This window comes from Mustela lutreola, chromosome 8 (assembly GCF_030435805.1).
Source record: "Mustela lutreola isolate mMusLut2 chromosome 8, mMusLut2.pri, whole genome shotgun sequence".
NCBI classification, from domain to species: Eukaryota; Metazoa; Chordata; class Mammalia; order Carnivora; family Mustelidae; genus Mustela; species Mustela lutreola.
In genome coordinates, this window is record NC_081297.1 from 17,061,921 (window position 1) to 17,079,411 (window position 17,491).

Below are 17,491 nucleotides of genomic sequence, written 5' to 3' on the forward strand. Positions count from 1 at the left end.
GTCTTACGTACCAGGTCTTAAATACATTTCAGAGTTAATTTTTGCATTTGGTGTAAGGCCTCATTCTTTTGTATGAGGCTGTCCTGGTCCTCCCAGCACCGTTAAACTGAAGAAACTGTTCTTTCCTTATTGTCTATTCTTGGCTCCTTTATCATAAATTAATCGACCACATATATGTGGGACCATTTTTCTGGGCTCTGTATTCTGTTGCATTGATCTGTGTGTCTGTATTTATGGATTTATTTTTTTAAAGATTTTATTTATTTATTTGACAGAGATCACAAGTAGGGAGAGAGACAGGCAGAGAGAGGGGGAAGCAGGCTCCCCACGGAGCAGAGAGCCCGATGCGGGGCTCGATCCCACAACCCTGGGATCATGACCTGAGCCGAAGGCAGAGGCTTTAACCCACTGAGCCACCCAGGCGCCCCTGTGTGTCTGTATTTATGACAATACCATACTATGTTGATTCTTATAGCTTTGCCAATATATGTTGAAATCAGGCCGTGTGATGCCTCTAGGTTTGTTCTTTCTCAGGGTGGCTTTGGGCAATTTGGGGTCTTTTGTGGTTCCACTTCGGATCAAACCCCCAGCCCTGACTACTATGAGACCTGGGCGTGTTACTTAGCCTCACTTGGTCTCCATTTCCTTGTCTTCAAGGATGAGGAGGATGGATTCACCTCCCTTGCTAGAGCTTGTCTGAGCATTGAAGGAAATACTGCTCGATCTAGAAGAGGTACTCAACAAACGTAGACTTGGCTCTGGACTATTTCAGCGTTATCAGTTAGAGGAGAATCTGTGTCCCTCTTGCTTATACAGGTCCATGTACCCAAAATCACGTGATCGCAGACCCCTGGAACATAGTACTTGATGTTGATGGTTGCAATGATGATGATTCCAGATGAGTTCTAAGCCTCTTGGCAATTCACTCTTTTTTTCCTGGATTTTACGCAGGCTGCTTGCATGCATAATATCACAACAGCCATGTAGTTTCCAGAGCACTCTCTTTTATGAGCCTACGGAGTATACCATGTGGTTTGCACCTGACTTCCTAGCAATCTAGTCAAATACTTGAGTCCTGTTGCTAAGTCCTGCATTCAGTATTTCTCTGGGGCAGGAGAGTTCTCTGATAGCATATCCATCAAGGGCATTTCTTCAGTCAGCTTCGAAGACAGTAGTTACGTTATACCTATTACATTCTCCCTAAAGTTTCCCTGAAATTTCAATGAGCTGTTACTGGTCTGTTCTGTTTCCTGGTTTCAGGGATGGTAGGACAACTCCTGTGGATCCCCTCTGGAGAGTGAGGTCTTTGCTGGCTGTCCATTACTGTGTGCAAATGCTATGAGACCCTCAACTCAACACTTCTCCGTGTTGTCCAGTTTTGCTGAATACAGAGGAAAACATTTCAACACGGGCAACAAGCAGAGCCACCATCCTGTTCCAGGCCCAGCTCTGTACCGGTGGGCCAACCGGAAAGAGACTGCTTGCGTTCAGTTTCTAGTTTTACCCCTCAGTAGCCATGTGACTGTGGGGAAACTTAGTAATCTCTCTGTGTCTATCCATAAGAAGGGGAGATCTTCGTTCCTATCTCAGAGGCCGGGAAGGGAGATTCAGTGAGGGAATAATGTGCTTATCACAGCGTCTGGCACAAATCTGGCTGCGGGGGTGGGGCCTGCAGTTTTGTCTGGGAGGGACCAAATAAAAATGGGCCACTCTTGGGTTACCTTCTTGAATGACTCATAATTATGCCCTCATTGTTTCTGCTATTCACGTGTTTTTACTGTGGTCTTAAAAACAGCCAATATATTGCTGAAAGTCATCATGTATGGAAACAGTGCACAGAGGGTGAGTTCCTCCTTTGCTCTCTGCAGTGACAGCTCTGCCCGCGAGGCACGGGGGAGTCTGGCCCTCTCCCACATTGCCTGTCTCCTCCCATTATAGGCAGCTGGCAATCCCTGCTCTAGCCACACCAACGTCCTTTCTGGCCTTCTGACCGGCTAGGCTCCTTTCTGCCGCAGGGACTTTGCACCTGCAATTTCCTCCATTTCTGCAGTGACTCCAGGACAAAGGGCCGCTCACAGCAGGTACTCGATAAATATTGATACATGCACGAGTTAGGCAGTAATGCCAATGATGATGAACAAAGGAGAATCTGAAATTCCTTCCTTGATGGTAGACATATGGGCTGGCCCCCAGGCTCAGATATGCCTTGGGCTCAGCTCTCACGCCTGGCCGTGCTCTGACAGCAGTGTTGTTGAATACACACGGCAACACTGCCAGGTACCAAAATGACATGCTTAAATTCAATGCCATGGGTCAAATCCCACAGACATATTTCCTTCAAAGGGCTGGGTGGGATGCAGGGTCACAGGTATGCACGGGATAAATAAGTAGATGATTAAGTGTGTTGAAAAGTGACTGACACTTACCACCCCCCCCCCCCCCCCCCCGCCAAGAGATTCTGATTTAACTGTTCTACTGTGCAGCCTGGGCACGGGGAATTCTTTTAGCTTCCCAGATGATTCTGATGTGCCACCAAGGATAAGTGTAACAGCCTCCCCATTCGAGAAAAGGACTCTCGAATGGAGAGATGACAGCACCGTGACATGAGCTCGGTACACAACCCTTGGTCCCAAACCCTCCCGCCAAACCTCATAGACAAGTTCCAAACAAGGGGGTATTAACAGTGGCTATCGGGCTGGAAATTACTACTGGAATATTTAAAATTCTTAAAATTGAAATTTGGAAGATGGGAAAAGGGAAGCCGAGAAGTCATGTGACTTGTTCCGAGTCCCTCGGTCATTAAGGGCAGAATCAGGGTGAGAATTGAAGCATTTTTAATTCAACCCGGTAATTTTTCCAGCCCCCCAGTTGCTCTGCTAACAAGGCAAGGACATGTCTGTTTTATTCGCAGCCACAAGCCCAGTTTCTGGCACACAGGAGGTACTGACACATACTGGCCGTACACAGGAGTTTCAACGGGACATTACTCAGAACACTACAGACAGCGGAAGACCGCAGCCGCACGTCATACTCGAGTTATTGGGCTGGTAACACGGCAGACGGCGTTTGAATTATTTCACCTGAAGAGGAGGTTTGCCTGGCGTTCCGGGTTATACGATCCTCCTTCTAGAAAGAGGGGCTTACCGGAACCAGCTGCAGAGACTAGAGAGGGAATTTTCCATAGCACAGTGCTGGCATCCAGGCAATGAGGAGCTCATTAATCATGAAGGAATATGCACGGACCCAGGTTCTCCTTCTATGCTCCTCTAGTCCCCGGCCCTCCTGCCTGGTGCTCTGGCCACTGTCCCCAGGACACAGGACGCCCCTGTGCATCCCAGCACTGTGTGAAATGCCAAGCTGAAGGAAAGATGTAGTCCGCATCTCTCTCTAAATACTTCAAATAAATTAGTCATCAGCAGTTCATATCATTACATGTACTTTTGCTTAGCAATGATAGCTACATGTCAATTAACTTAAAACCCCTCTATTAGGGACGCCTGGGTGGCTCAGTTGGTTAAGCGGCTGCCTTCGGCTCAGGTCATGATCCCGGCGTCCTGGGATCGAGTCCCATATCGGGCTCCTTGCTCGGCAGGGAGCCTGCTTCTCCCTCTGCCTCTGCCTGCCATTCTGTTTGCCTGTGCTTGCTCTCTTCCCCCTCTCTCTCTGATAAATAAATAAAATCTTTAAAAAAAAAAAAACCCTCTATTAAAGCATCCTTTACAAACAATAAAACATCCCCATTTTAAGGGCACACATCAGTGAATTTTGATAAATGTATAAGCACCGAAGTAACCACCATTAAGAAGTTAGACGGCATTTTTTAACACCCTAGAAAACGCCTTTGTGACCCTTTGCAACCAGTCCCCCGCCAAACCCCGGCCCCAACAAACCACCAATCTACTTTCTGTCCCTAAAGACGAGCTCTTCTCCTCCACGGACATATACATGAAATGACACAATATGTAGTCTTGTGGGTGTGGTCTCTTCCCTTCAGTATACAGGTTTCGAGATCCAGTGTGTCATTGTGGGTTTCAGGAGGTCGTTTTTGGTAACACAGCATGGTGTTCCATTGTGTGCATAAATCAACTGCATAGATTTATACTGTACATAATAACATTTTCATATGTTTGCATAGTGACTGGCTTCTGGTTATCCTGCTTTAATTCACTTATTTCTGGTAGCAATTTTCATAGCCTTTTTGATTCCAGATATACACAACCATATCATTTGTGTGTAAAGCCAATTTTACCTCCCTATGGGGATGCCTTTTCTTTCTTTTTTGAGCCTTATTGCACTGGCTAGGCTCTTCTGTACAGTATTCAATAGAAGTGAGAGAAGCCTTGTTTCTGATTTTACGGGAAATGTGTGTAGTGTTTTAGCATTAGCGATGTTTTCTGTAGGTTTTTCAGACATCCTTTATCAGGTTAAGGAAGTGTCCTTCTACTACAGTGTTGAATGTTTTTATCATCAACACTGAATTTTGTCACATGTTTTTTCTGTATTTATTGAAATGACAGGATTTTGTTCCTTTTTTCCATTAATGGGGTTAAATACATTGATTCTTTTTTTTCTTTTCTCATATTAAAACAATCTTGCAAACCTGGGATAATAACCAGGTGTCATCCCATACCTGGGATAATATAGTATCCTTTTTATATATTGCTGGATTCAACTGCTAATATTTTGGTAAGGATTCATTATGCATATTTTCATGAAGGTTATTGGTCTATATTTTCTTTTCTTAAATTATCTTTGACTGGTTTTGCTGTTAGGGTAATCTGGATGTACAAAACCAGTTGGGAAGTGTCCTCTATTTTCTGAAGGACGGACTTTCTTTCTTCTTTTTTTTTTTTTTTCAATACTGTAAAAATGTCATTCCGTTATTTCCAGACTTAACTTTGTCTTTCAGAATAATTGGGTGGTAATTCTTATTTATATTTCCCTTTAAGTAAGGTACCTTTTGCTTTTTTTTTTTTTTTTTTTAAGATTTTATTTATTTATTTGACAGACAGAGATCACAAGTAGGCAGAGAGGCAGGCAGGCAGAGAGACAGGGGGAAGCATGCTCCCTGCCAAGCAGAGAGCCTGATGTGGTGCTCGATCCCAGCACCCTGGGATCATGACCTGAGCCGAAGGCAGAGGCTTTAACCCACTGAGCTATCCAGGCGTTCAAGTAAGGTACCTTTTTCTTTCCCCCTCTCGCTGCCTGTAAGATTTTCTATTAATTCCTCCCCTTCACCCCAGGAGTCTGTTGAACGTTTTTTAGTCTGTGGATTTACAGCTTTCATCGCATTTAGAAAAATTCTAGCCTCTATTTCTTCTAATGTGTTTCTCTTTTCCTCAGACCACTTATTATTGTTCCACAAATTATTAAGATTTGATTCATTTACTCGTCTTTTCTTTATATTTCAGTGTGAACAGTTGCTACTGCTGTTTTCAAACTGATATTTTGTTTTGACAGTAATATATTGTCTATTAAGTCCACCCAGATACTGTTTTTCAGTTCTTGAAAGTTACACTCAGATTTTTTAAAATATCTTTTTCTTGTCTTATTGTGTTCATGTTTTTCTTTAAATCCTTGAGATTAATTACTATAGCTGCTTTAAAGCCCTTGCTGCTGTTCTGGTTATCCCTGCAATAAGTGGTTGCTTCCAATCAGTCAATTTTTCTTAAGGTTATGGATCACATGTCTAGTAATTTTTGACTGAGTGCTGGACAGGCAGTTCTGGGTTTTTACCAATTTTTCTTAAAGTTATGGATTACATGTCTAGTAATTTTTGACTGAGTGCTGGACAGGCAGTTCTGGGTTTTTACCAATTTTTCTTAAGGTTATGGATCACATGTCTAGTAATTTTTGACTGAGTGCTGGACAGGCACCGATGGTTCAACCGATGGAGTTGCTCTGGCAGATGGCTCAGTTACTTGTGGATCATTTTTGGTTTTTAGGGGCTTGGTTTTAAGCTCTGTTAGGGTGAATCTAGGACATTCTTTACTCAGGGATTAGTTTAGTCCCAAGACAGGAACATCGTTCTTCTCTGATCTTTACTGAATGCCCCAGTGACCAGTGAAGCCTCTTGACTCTCGCTTGTAAAAGTATGGACATCTCCTAGCTCCATGTGACCTTTGGGTATTTTTTTTTAGCTTAAAGCCTCCCATTCTACTTTTGCCTGGCTTGGTGATCTTTCTCACTATACATATTTGGCTTATTATTCAACAACAGACCCCAGGTTTATATAGCCTTTTCTTTGTAGAGCTTCCTCTTATTTGGTATTCTACTCTACAAATTCTAGCTGTTTCAGCTCAGTAAAGTTTGATCTTGTCTTCTCAATTAGGCTGTCAGTGCTCCACTCAGTCATCTCTTTCTACAACATGATCTGAAAACGCCCCCAGGCAGAAAGCTGAGTCAAGTGTAGGTTTCATTCACTTCCTTTGCTTCTGTTCTCCCAAGGATTACAGTCCTGTGTTGTCTGTCATCCAATGCCTGGAAATAGTTGTTTAATACATATATATATACTTATTTTTTAGTTTTCTAGTTGTCCACAGTGGGAAGGTAAGTACTGTTACAGTTACCCCCTCATTCTGCAAACATGAATTTATTATAAATGCTAGGCTTTGACATTTTTATAAAAATACTCAGAAATAATGTTCTTGGCCATTAAATATTTAATTAAACCAAATAACTTTCCCCATCAACATCTAGAGACTAGAAAACTGCCTAAAACTAGTTCTATGCACCTCAAAATAGGTATGTACCTCACATATTAAATCCTGACTTCTTCGGTAAAACCTAAGACTATCAGTCTAACCAACAGTGCAATATAATGGGACTGATTTTCTGTCCAGCAGTGACACTGAAAAGTACTTGTATTATAAATCGGAGGTTTCCTAATGATAGCCAGACCCCAGAATGACTCCTGACTACCCCTTTAAATTCTCCAGGCTGTAGGGAACAATGTATAAGATGCTGGTCACAACCACTTGCTATCTGGGAGATGACTCCCCATCTTAGACAGCCTCTGTGTGAGAGTCTATCTAGGGCTTGGTAAACTGTATGACACTGAACTAGTTCCATTAATTATTTCTGACCAGTTGGAAAAAAACAGATTTGCTCAGCACAGGCCAAATTCTGGTGTGCTTTTCTCAGGGACACAGTCCCATAACCATTTTTTTTGGATGTCAGAAGTTAAATGAGATTCTGGCACATTTCCATGAGGTACTATTTTATTTAAAAAGACACCTTAAGATAACTGTATTGAATTATATCATTTCAGATACAAGGTCTTCGTGTACTGCTATGTTTCTTTTTTGTGTTGGTATTTTACCTCCTTCCTCTCTTAGGAAAACATAGTAAATTCTCAGTAGTCTTAAAAATAGAATGCTAAGTTCAGAATAACTCCCACTTTTAAAAAAATTTATCAGGAGGCAGAATAAGGAAATAGGAGCCAGGGGTGGGGGGGAACCTCTGGGAATTAGAGAAGCAGAATATACCCATTCTCTCTTTAGGCCAAGTTTCATCTGGCCCTCACAGAACTTGTATCACATTTTCTAGAAGCTTATATCTCCCCTCAGCCCACAGAGAGGGACAGAACAGCAATCACTTTGGTGGGTATGAGATTACTTTGGGAAAATCCAGGTACTGTGGCACTTTGGGAAAAAAAAAAAAAGAAAGATGGTCTCATCAGTTAGGAAGAGAAAACTTTTTCCATATCACACCAGAAAAGGTAATAGATAAAGAAAATCATCTTTTGACATGGGGAGTTAGAGGAAATTGGAAGGGGAGGTGAGCCATGAGAGACTATGGACTCTGAAAAACAATCTGAGGGTTTTGAAGGGGCGGGGGGTGGGAGGTTGGGGTACCAGGTGGTGGGTATGATAGAGGGCATGGATTGCATGGAGCACTGGGTGTGGTGCAAAAATAATGAATACTGTTATGCTGAAAAGAAAGAAAGGAAGAAAGAAAGAAAGAAAGAAAAGAAAAGAAAATCATCTTTTGAAGGATACAATTGTTAGGTATAAGACCTTTACCTCTCGCCTGTCCATCGTTGCCTGCTAAGTGCCGACCCAACTTTTACCTCAGCATGGAACATGACAACATGGAAGTTCCATATAGCTCTTGTAGCTATTATAACTAAGTAGAGAACACATTCTATTTGCCACTGGGAATGGGGTGCATCTTTTGAAGTCAGGGTTTTGATGTCATCAAATGTGTCTTCCACACTTACAGGGTGGTGGCTACCCCATCTGCTTCTGCTTCACCCTTATGATAGCTGAGATCTCAATATTTCTAAGAGGCATCTCAAAGGACTGAGGGTTTATAATACCCACAGGCAAGAGTTCTTACCCCAGAACATTCTAGAATCACCAGTGCCTGACCTCTGGTTCACAGCAGTGTAGTCAGACTATAGCAGGGGTGCCCAGGTACCGATATTTTTGTTAAAGGTCTCAAGTGTTCTAATAGGTAGCCAGGATTGAACTACTGTCTTAGACAAATAATTCATGTGAAATCGGATAGGAGGGAATTACACAAAGAAGAGTTTTAGTGGTCTTCTTCATCTTCTGCTTAGGCCCCTCGTGCCTCCCTTGACATTCTTTTTGCCCAATTTAAACTACCCATCCCACTGTGTCCTCATCAAATTTCTATCCCTGAGAATAATCCATCAATTCTGAAAATAAAATGCTCAAATAGGATACGCTCTACAGGCTAGGATTTTCCAGTGATTTAATTATCTAATTACTAGAGCCGGCTGCCAAGCACAAAAGATTTCATTCAGTTTCCCTATTTTATAACACAGTTCAAAGAACATTTGAATTTCTAATTCAATTTTTGTTCTTTGGAGACTCCTCCACGGAGTTCCGTATATTTCTAATGATAGTTCCATTCTTGGACTTATAATCACGTTGGGGTTGCACTTCCTTTTCAGTGTATAACACATACGCCGAAGGAGAATCGGTGCTGAGATGGCTTAATTATTCTAAACTGGTTTTGTCTTAACCAGACAGACTCCCCTGATTGAAAAGACAGGAAGGAAGGCTGATGGGGACAAATTTCAAAGAACAAAATACAAAGACTGAGGTAGAAACAACCACCATCGGCTGGGCAACAAAATGTTTAAGCCTCCCCTATGTCTCTGCTCTTTAGAACTGCACACATGTCAAAGCTCAAGAGAGTATTTGCTTTGTTGTTAATACCCCACCCCCACCCCTTGCCAGAGAGGCCGAGCAATCTCGGGGCAATAAAGGAACCTGTGTGGTTAAGATAGCATTCCCAGACCTTGACCAAAGAACCACATTGCTTGAGGACGGATAGTTCTGAAACCGAGCTACCACAGTTCAAGGTTCACCCGGAGAGGCGGGCTGTGGGAAACCCCCCACCCCTCACCGGCTGGAAAACCAAACAAGGCCAGGGTGATGCTACAGGCACACACGTCACCCTCCATATTGAATGAGCCACACTTCAGAGGAAGCCTGGTACTTAGACTGAAGCAATTCTACCTACTCCCCACCCCCCCAACCCCACCATGCCAACACCTGCTTGCTTTGGAAAGCACACACAAGATTTAGGAATTCTTGTGAGGGTCCAGGGAGGAGAGATAATTTCCAAATGGCCAGCAGGTGGCACTAATGGGCAGTAGCCACGTGAGAAGGGGCTTACCCTCCAAAAAAAAAAATCCCAAGGAAGGACCTGGGACGCAGCAGACCCATTCTGGCCAGCACATTTGCAGGGTACTAAATCATTGGTTTTTAATACTTTCCAACAACATTTTTTAGAATGAATACTAAAATTTCAGATAAAACCTTGGTTTCCAGAAAAACCCTAGGCTCTAGTGCTGTCGGGTTGCGAAATCACCATCTTAGCTTTAACTAGGTGGTGAGAATCGTGGGGATCAACCATGAGCAAGCAGAAGGGGAAGCGAAGCTGTGATAGGAAGCTCTTCCCTGCTACCACCCCTCCCTGACCAGCTCTGAGGACACCACGCTGTTTAGAAGATGAGCTTCCTGAAATCGGGAAGATCCCCACATGGAGCCCAAGCCGGCACCACATCCTCAATGACCAACCTGCCCCAAAGGCAGGGGCCATGAGGCTGACATAGGAAGCATCCAGAAAGGTCTCGGAAAGCAATCTCATAAAGAAATGCATAGCCCCAGTTCCTTCTACTCAGAACCCCACAAAACATTTCTCTGCTTCATCAGACCGATGGGACGGATTCCCCCAGACTGGTGACACAGAGGGTCATTTTCCCTCCCTTTCGATTCCCGCACTGTTTGTATGTTACCAAATAAATGGAAAAAGGTAAGGAGATAAAATGCAGATGTGATTCTCAACCAGTCTTCCACGACGGCTTCTTTTCCTTATGAATTCATCATCTATTCTAAAGTCATACTTCTAAGTACATCATAGTTCTTTGCAAAAACAGCGCAGGTGCCTGTCCCACCTTCGCGCATGCTCCCTGAGGAGGACCAAGGAGCCAAAACACTTGCAAGCAGGAAGTTTTAACTGGCTATTAGATGCTCCATGGGCTCCTTTTTTTCTAGCTGTCCTCCAAAAAACCAAATGTTTAATGGTTTTTCACCTCGCTTCCAGAAGTGGTAACAGACTGACTCGAGCTGCGGTGGAAGGATCTAGACCGATTTTGTGTGTGTGAGAGAGGAAACCATGCCTCGATGGGGCTCCTCTTTAGGTCTTCAGTTTGCCCTTAGGAACACAGGGTGGAGAGAGCCTGGCGAAGGGGCTAAGGGGCTGGGAATGTTGGGAGGAGTATGCAGACTCTGGGGAGCTAAGCCATAGGACGCCCTCCACGCGGAACTGGGCGGGTACCTGGAGCTGTCGCATCTGCTGGAGCTGGAGCCTGAGTTCGGCCACACTCCGCCTCATGTCGAGCAGGCTCATGTGCAGAGCCGAGGGGCTGGCAGACAAGGGCTGGCTGGACACCCCCGAGGACTCCAGGGCGCCCACAGTCTTGCCTCCGGAAACATGCAGCATTCCTAGGAGAAAAGAAGAGCCAAGAACTTCAGGGTCCCAGAAAGTGGGAGCTCTGAGTCTCATCCCAAAACAGATCACCAGTAACTCCTTCAGTATGAAAAAAATTTTAATTATGTCGGTCCTCTAAATGGCGGGGGAAAAACAAAAAAAGAATTGGGTTTAAATGATGGCACATTCATGCAAGGTTATACTATGCAGTCTGTAAATGTCATGTTGTAGAAGGCAGAACACAGAACTGATGCCACATTAAGGAAGCTAAATTTTTCCTTTCCTTTCTGTTCCCTACCCTTTCCCCTTCTTTCCTTCCTTCCTCTATACAAGTTTGCACAGAGAAAAGATTAGATGTATCTATAACAAAGTATTAACATTCTTTCTAGCTGCTAGTATTCCATGATATATAAAAAATCTATTTAATTCAAAAATACATATTTACTTACATATATATATATATAATATATATGTGTGTGTACACACACACACACACACATTTACTTATTATTTTTTTGGTAGGCTCCACACCAGACATGGAGCCCCTTACAAGGCTTGAACTCATAACCGTTAGAACAAGACCTGAGCTGAGATCAAGAGTTGGTCGCCCAACTGCCCGAGCCAGCCAAGTGCCCTGAGTTTTATATATGTTTATATTTCTACTTTTTGTATCATTAAATCTGCATGGTAAATATCTGTAATTTTATAATAGAAAATACATTTTTATAATAGAAAATACAGTTTTTTTAAAAAATCTGGGACCTAATACTGGGTGCTCTCATGGTCGGATGTATTATCTGGACAACAGACACTTAGTGCTGGGCAGATTCAGCCCAGTCACCAAGGGGAAAGTAATAAGAAGAGGGTCTTCTTGTGAATCCCTGTGGGTTTTCAGACCAAAAGAAGCAGGACTTCTGCTCACATCTCGTTTACTGAGACAATCAGGCTTGGTTCAAAAATTCTCTAGGAGAGCAAACAAAAAAGGCAGCAGGAAGAAAATCCTCCTCAATACTTCTCGAGCTGCCGTAAACTTGTGCTTCTTGGGGCCAACTTAAACAAGCCTCATGGATTTCCTAAGTCCATCTGGGAAGGGCCTGATTTGACCGAGTCTGATTCAGAAAATGCCTCCCCAAGGATCTCGAGTAGGATTTACAGGATCAGCAAGGTACAGGAATCAAAAGGAGGTACCACTGTCTTCACAAGACAATGGAGTTCTCTGGAAGAAGCATCCAGAGTAGACCGAATTTATATCTCACACACACACACACACACACACACACACGCACACACACAGGTGTGAGCACCCGCACACACCCTCTTCTGGTTAGTTCTCTTTTCTGTAAAGGATAGTCTGCAATAGGGCAGGCAGCCCTTCCGGGACCAAACCCTGTTGCTGCTTTGCACACTCTGAAGTGGCTGCACACAGTGGCCTCTCTCTCCATCTGGGCTCAGCACGCAGGGAAGTCCTTCCCCTGCGCACACAGCCTAGCCTCAAGGGAATTGCTGCGGGGGGGTGGGGTGGCTGACACGCCCGTGGGCCAGGGAGCGCTCACAGCTGTCCTCTTGCCGGCTCCCAGCAATGTCCATGGGCGCTGATGGTCCACCAAATTCCTCACCCTCCGAAGACCAGCCCTCTCTCAGCCCCCTTGGGGCAGTCAGGAGAACAGAACGCAAAGCATTAGAAGGATTTCCGAAGGGACCCCAGCAGGGCAGACAAAGAGCTGTTTGTTACTTGTACAAGCTGATTGGCCACTCCTACCATCCTGACCATGACTCTGACCAATGCGGGACTGCTGTCCCGCATATCTGAAATCACCCCCCGGAAGAGGAAGACTTGCGATCTCTGCAGTGGTCCCAGAGCATATTCTCCAACTGGGAAGGTCTCTGGTACGAGGACATCCAGTAACTCAGCATGTCCCAATGAACAAGCACCTTCGAGATCAAGGATTCCGAGGCTGATCACAACACACTGGACGTTTTCCTTTTAGAATCAGCCAGGCCACTGGAGCAGGCTCTGTGCCCACAGGCAGAGACACACGCGGATGTGCCACCAACACACACACACACACACACGCACACGGACAGCATACGGCATCAGGTGTACCACAAATGGTATCATCGAGGTATTTCTCCAACGAAAAGGACACAGGGCTCATTAATCACCCCCGACTTGGGGTTAAGAATGTCTCTGCTCTTCTTCAGCCAAAAGAAGACACACATGCCTTCTCTGTCCCCTCTTCTTAACACGGGGAGAGCGACAGGGCACGCACCATCTGGTAGAGCTGAATGCCAATCACTGGTTCTCAAAAGCATCGTCTGTCCCCAAATTTCTCTACGAAATCCACACTCATCTGTCTAATTTCTTTACCATCTAATTTACTACATCTGGTTTCTATCTCCATCACCCACTTGGTGGCTCCCTGTAAGACGGCCAGTGGTCAGGTGTCAGTCCCACAGATGTGGGGCCAATGCGACAATGGGCAACATCGGGCTTTGCCTCACTCCCTTCTTTCTCAGTCAGTTTTAAACTCTCCTGTCTCCTTTCTTTTTACCTCTCTGCCACTCCGTCTCGGACACTGTCTTTCCTCATTTCTTCCTCAGCCAGTTGTTTAAATCCTGGTGTGCTCCCTTGGGAAGCTTCTCCTCTGACCGGACACATTTCCCAGGGAGGTCACGTCTACTAGGACCACCGACAAATGTCTCCCACATCTTTGTCTCCAGCCTCCAGGTCTCTTCGCATGCACACACCAAGACCTTGACATTAATCCAGGGCTCCTCTACGAGCAGGTCAAAGTCATGATTTCTCTTCCTCTTCCCCAACCCTCTTTGTCTCCAGAGGCCTGATTTTGGCCAGTGGCACTATTATCCACTCAATTATTTAAATGGGAATCTTGGAAATTATTCTCAGTATCCAACATCCGAGCTGTATGACCTCAGGTAGGTAACATGACCTCTTTCTCAGTTTCCTTATCTGTCAAGTGGGTCAGTGGGCTATGGGGAAGGCCGTGGAACTAACGCATGTGAACTGCTCATCCTGGTGAACCAGGCCAATGCAGGGAACTGTGATTACTATTTCTCTGAGCAGAGTGGGCAAGAGGAGACCCTGCCAGCTTCCCCGCCTCACCTGGGAGTGTCAGGCAATAGAAAAGCCGAGACTCACAGCAACGGGCTGAGGTCAAGAGGCAGGGGCCCCGAAATCTAAAAGATGGAGATGAATTCGGTGGGTGGGAACCCAGAGTGTGAAACGAGCTCCCCTTCAGAGGCGATGCACAGGACCGGGATGTGCTCTCCACACCCACACAGGAGGCACGCACATTCTGCTCCCGGCGCGCACACACTAGTCCGCACAACCTCACTCCTTTCTATGCATGTCGCCCTTCCCCCACCTCCTCCCAGATCTGCCTGAGGTCAAGTATACTGTCAGATGAATCTTATTAATGCAAATTTGATGCGAGCTTCATGTATCCTGTCATGACGGAAAGAACACGGGCTTGAGAACCGGCGGGACTGACCGTGACGCCCCCTAGCGGTGCGGCTCGTATCTTCCTTACAGGATAATGTGTATAAAATGACAGAATGTACAATAAAAGACCCGTGGTATGTCTTTGAAATGGGAGGCTTCTTTGGTTCTCTTAGATCCACCGTAAACCCAATATTCCTTGAGTAACCAGAAATCTGGTTTTCCCTTTTTGATCTACCCTTGGCCCAAAGAGCTCCTTGATGTCTCTTCCGTGGACCTGACTGTGGGAGGGGGATAATACTTTCGGTCTTGTAGCTTACTTCCTAGGATTCCAGAAGAATTCAAACATTCTGCGCACTGTACAAGGCTGCTATGACAATGAAAGCCCCGTGCACCACGTCTAGCTGTGACCTATGAGAACGAGAGGGACCAAACTCAGGAGGGACACGGGGACGCGGCAATGCACGTGCAGTTGCCAGCAGCATCACCAACCGACTCAGCCCTTGTGGAGGAGAAAACTGGCAGCACGGTGCCCACGCTGCTCAAGTTCATCCCTCTGGACCTACTGATTCCACTTTGGGAAATGCTTCCTGGGGATATCACACCTGCTCCTTTCCCTTTGCTCCAAAACCATCATAAAATCTTTTGCAACAAAGCAGTGAAAACGACCTACATAGCTTTAGAGAGACTGGGGCAACTTAACACAGAAGAATGAGGTAAAATGACAGGTGGGGGCAGGGGAGACCACCACGTGAGTACGTGTCGTGTGAGGACATGCGTTTAGTGCTCTCATCTGGAGCGTGGGAGTAACAACTGTACCCATCTAGGGGAGAGGCATCAGGACCTAATGAGTTCCGGCATGAAACGCAACCCAGAACAGTACCCGGCACGTAGGAGACACCCCCGAAACATTTCCTGCGATTATGAGGATGATGTCACCCAAAGTGAAAGGGAGGAAAAGGAGAATGTAAAAGAGTGTGTGCATCTCGATTAGAACAACAGCATTGGGTACTCAGTGTTCCTAGAATAGAATCCAGGGGCCCGGAAGGCTGTGGCGTTCATGAGTTCACCAGGCCCCCTTTGTTCTCGCCAGCTTCATGGACGTGTAATTGACACAGAACACTGTGTAACTTTAAGATGTACTATGTGTTGATTTGATGATACACTTACATATTACAGTATGATCACTACACGCCCATCATATGTCCCGTAATTGCCGCTTCCTTTCTGTGGTGAGAACGTTTAAGATCTACTCTCTTGGCAACTTCCGAGTATATAGCTGAGAAGTGTTCTCTATAATCACAACGCTGTGCTCTTATTAGATGTCCCAGAACTTGTGCATCTTCTAACTGGAAGCTGACACTTTTGACCAACTCCTCTCCATTTCCCCCAACCTTCAGCCCCGGCTAACCACCTTATTACTCTGCTTCTTCGAGTTCAATAGATTCCTCTCCGTGCCCACCGCCCCCCTTACATTCACAATAGACGAGAAAATAAATGAACCAACAGACATCTTCCAAACAAACTGGCAACTGGTCTGAAGCCAAGTTTAGCAATTTCCGCAAAATAATTCTCTGGCTGCGGCCAAGGTCACCGATTGATTTCTAAGTAAACCGACAAATCCCATAAGGCCTGGAAACACTGGACGTCCAGCCCGGCCGGCTTCACAGCTGAACTGTCTGTACTTAGCCAGGGAGGAACCAGATCGACCAGAGGTCTCAGGGGCAGCCCCGAGATCTGTCCGTTCTACTATGCTGTGTAACATGCTGCGGCTTCCCCAAAATTAGGGGTTTCACCCAACTGGCCACATGCTTCCTGTGTCATTCAGTAGCTGAACATGTCCCTGGTAATAATTTCTATTTCTAATCCAACGCAAGAGAAGATCTCATTTTCTTGAGAGGAGGCCTGCCTTGAGCCGGCCACATAAAGTGGACATCAAATAAACGTGGATATTGGTGAACTCCACTGGGAACATAACTGGGTCTTCTTGGGGGGAATGCTGGCATTTACAAAACTGGCCCTGGTCGGAGCACACCTTCCACCTTGACCACGGGCTCCCTTCCAGTGCATTCCCATTCTTTAGCTGGGCTGAGCTCCTTCCTCCCTGTGGAACATTCTAACGGCTTCCCTTTGCACTTAGAATAACATCTAAATTCCTTTCCCCAGCATTTACACATGCCTCCCTGCCTCCTGCGCCCACTCTTACTGTCCCCTCTCACTCACCTAAGTAGTCCCCATTCATCCTTGGGGCCTCAGCCTCTGTCACTTCCTCCGGGCAAGGTCTCAGTCGAGGCCAGATCTGTCGGTTAAATATTCACCCTGCACTCCGTCTTACCACTCGTAATTCCTGGTTCTGGATCTGTTTTCCCCATAGGCTTAGGAATTCTAGGCGGGCAGCCCTGTCTCAAGGATGCCCACTGTCCTTGCCCAGTGCCAGGCACACCTATTTGTCGGATGCGGGACCATATAGTTGAATAAATGAAAGAAGAGTGAATGGACAAAGAAAAACAGAATGGAGAGGACCAAAGGGCTCAGGCCACGCCCTCCCCCGAATTAATTAGTGACTACTCTGGAATTTCAGCATTAAGCTGGGAAGGGGGTGTTGGTGGTGGTTGGGGTTGGGGGGGGCGTTATCCAGAAAGCCTCTGAAATCCAACCAATTACGCGACGTAGAGAAACGTTAAATGCTCCGAAACCAGCCAAAGCGAATCCAAGGCAGCCCGCCGAGGCTCGGAAAAACACTTACCTGCGCTCTCCATGTGGCTCTTATTGGCTGTGGTTTTCATCATTTTCTCACTGAATAAAAGAAAAAGAGAGTCAGCTACACAGTTTCCAAAATTCTTTTTTTTTTGGCCCCTTCCATTCACTATTCTAAGCGATTAGCAGCAGCTCGTGATGGTATCAAGCAATGAGGGTATTTGAGCGTCAGCATCACCACCGGCCAGAATGGAAGAGGCTTCCCAGGTGTGGACTTGCCACTGCGGGTGGAATGCAGCCGAGCAGCACTCATGACTTTCAGATGAGGCGGACGTGGAGACGAGTGGATGGCGCTCGCGGGCACGG

The 17,491-nt window shown here is 45.6% G+C and overlaps 1 protein-coding gene across 18 annotated transcripts in view; it reads right to left on the bottom strand.

Moving 5' to 3' along the window:
* KIAA1217 (KIAA1217 ortholog) overlaps positions 1-17,491 on the bottom strand; it is a 289,219-nt gene that overhangs the window by 28,410 nt on the left and 243,318 nt on the right. For all 18 annotated transcript variants that reach the window (XM_059183912.1, XM_059183911.1, XM_059183910.1 and 15 more), the window contains 2 exons: positions 17,175-17,224; positions 10,816-10,982 (listed from right to left, as the gene is read on the bottom strand). In XM_059183912.1, the coding sequence (XP_059039895.1) occupies positions 10,816-10,982; positions 17,175-17,224 (217 nt within the window). The remainder of the gene's footprint in view (positions 1-10,815; positions 10,983-17,174; positions 17,225-17,491) is intronic.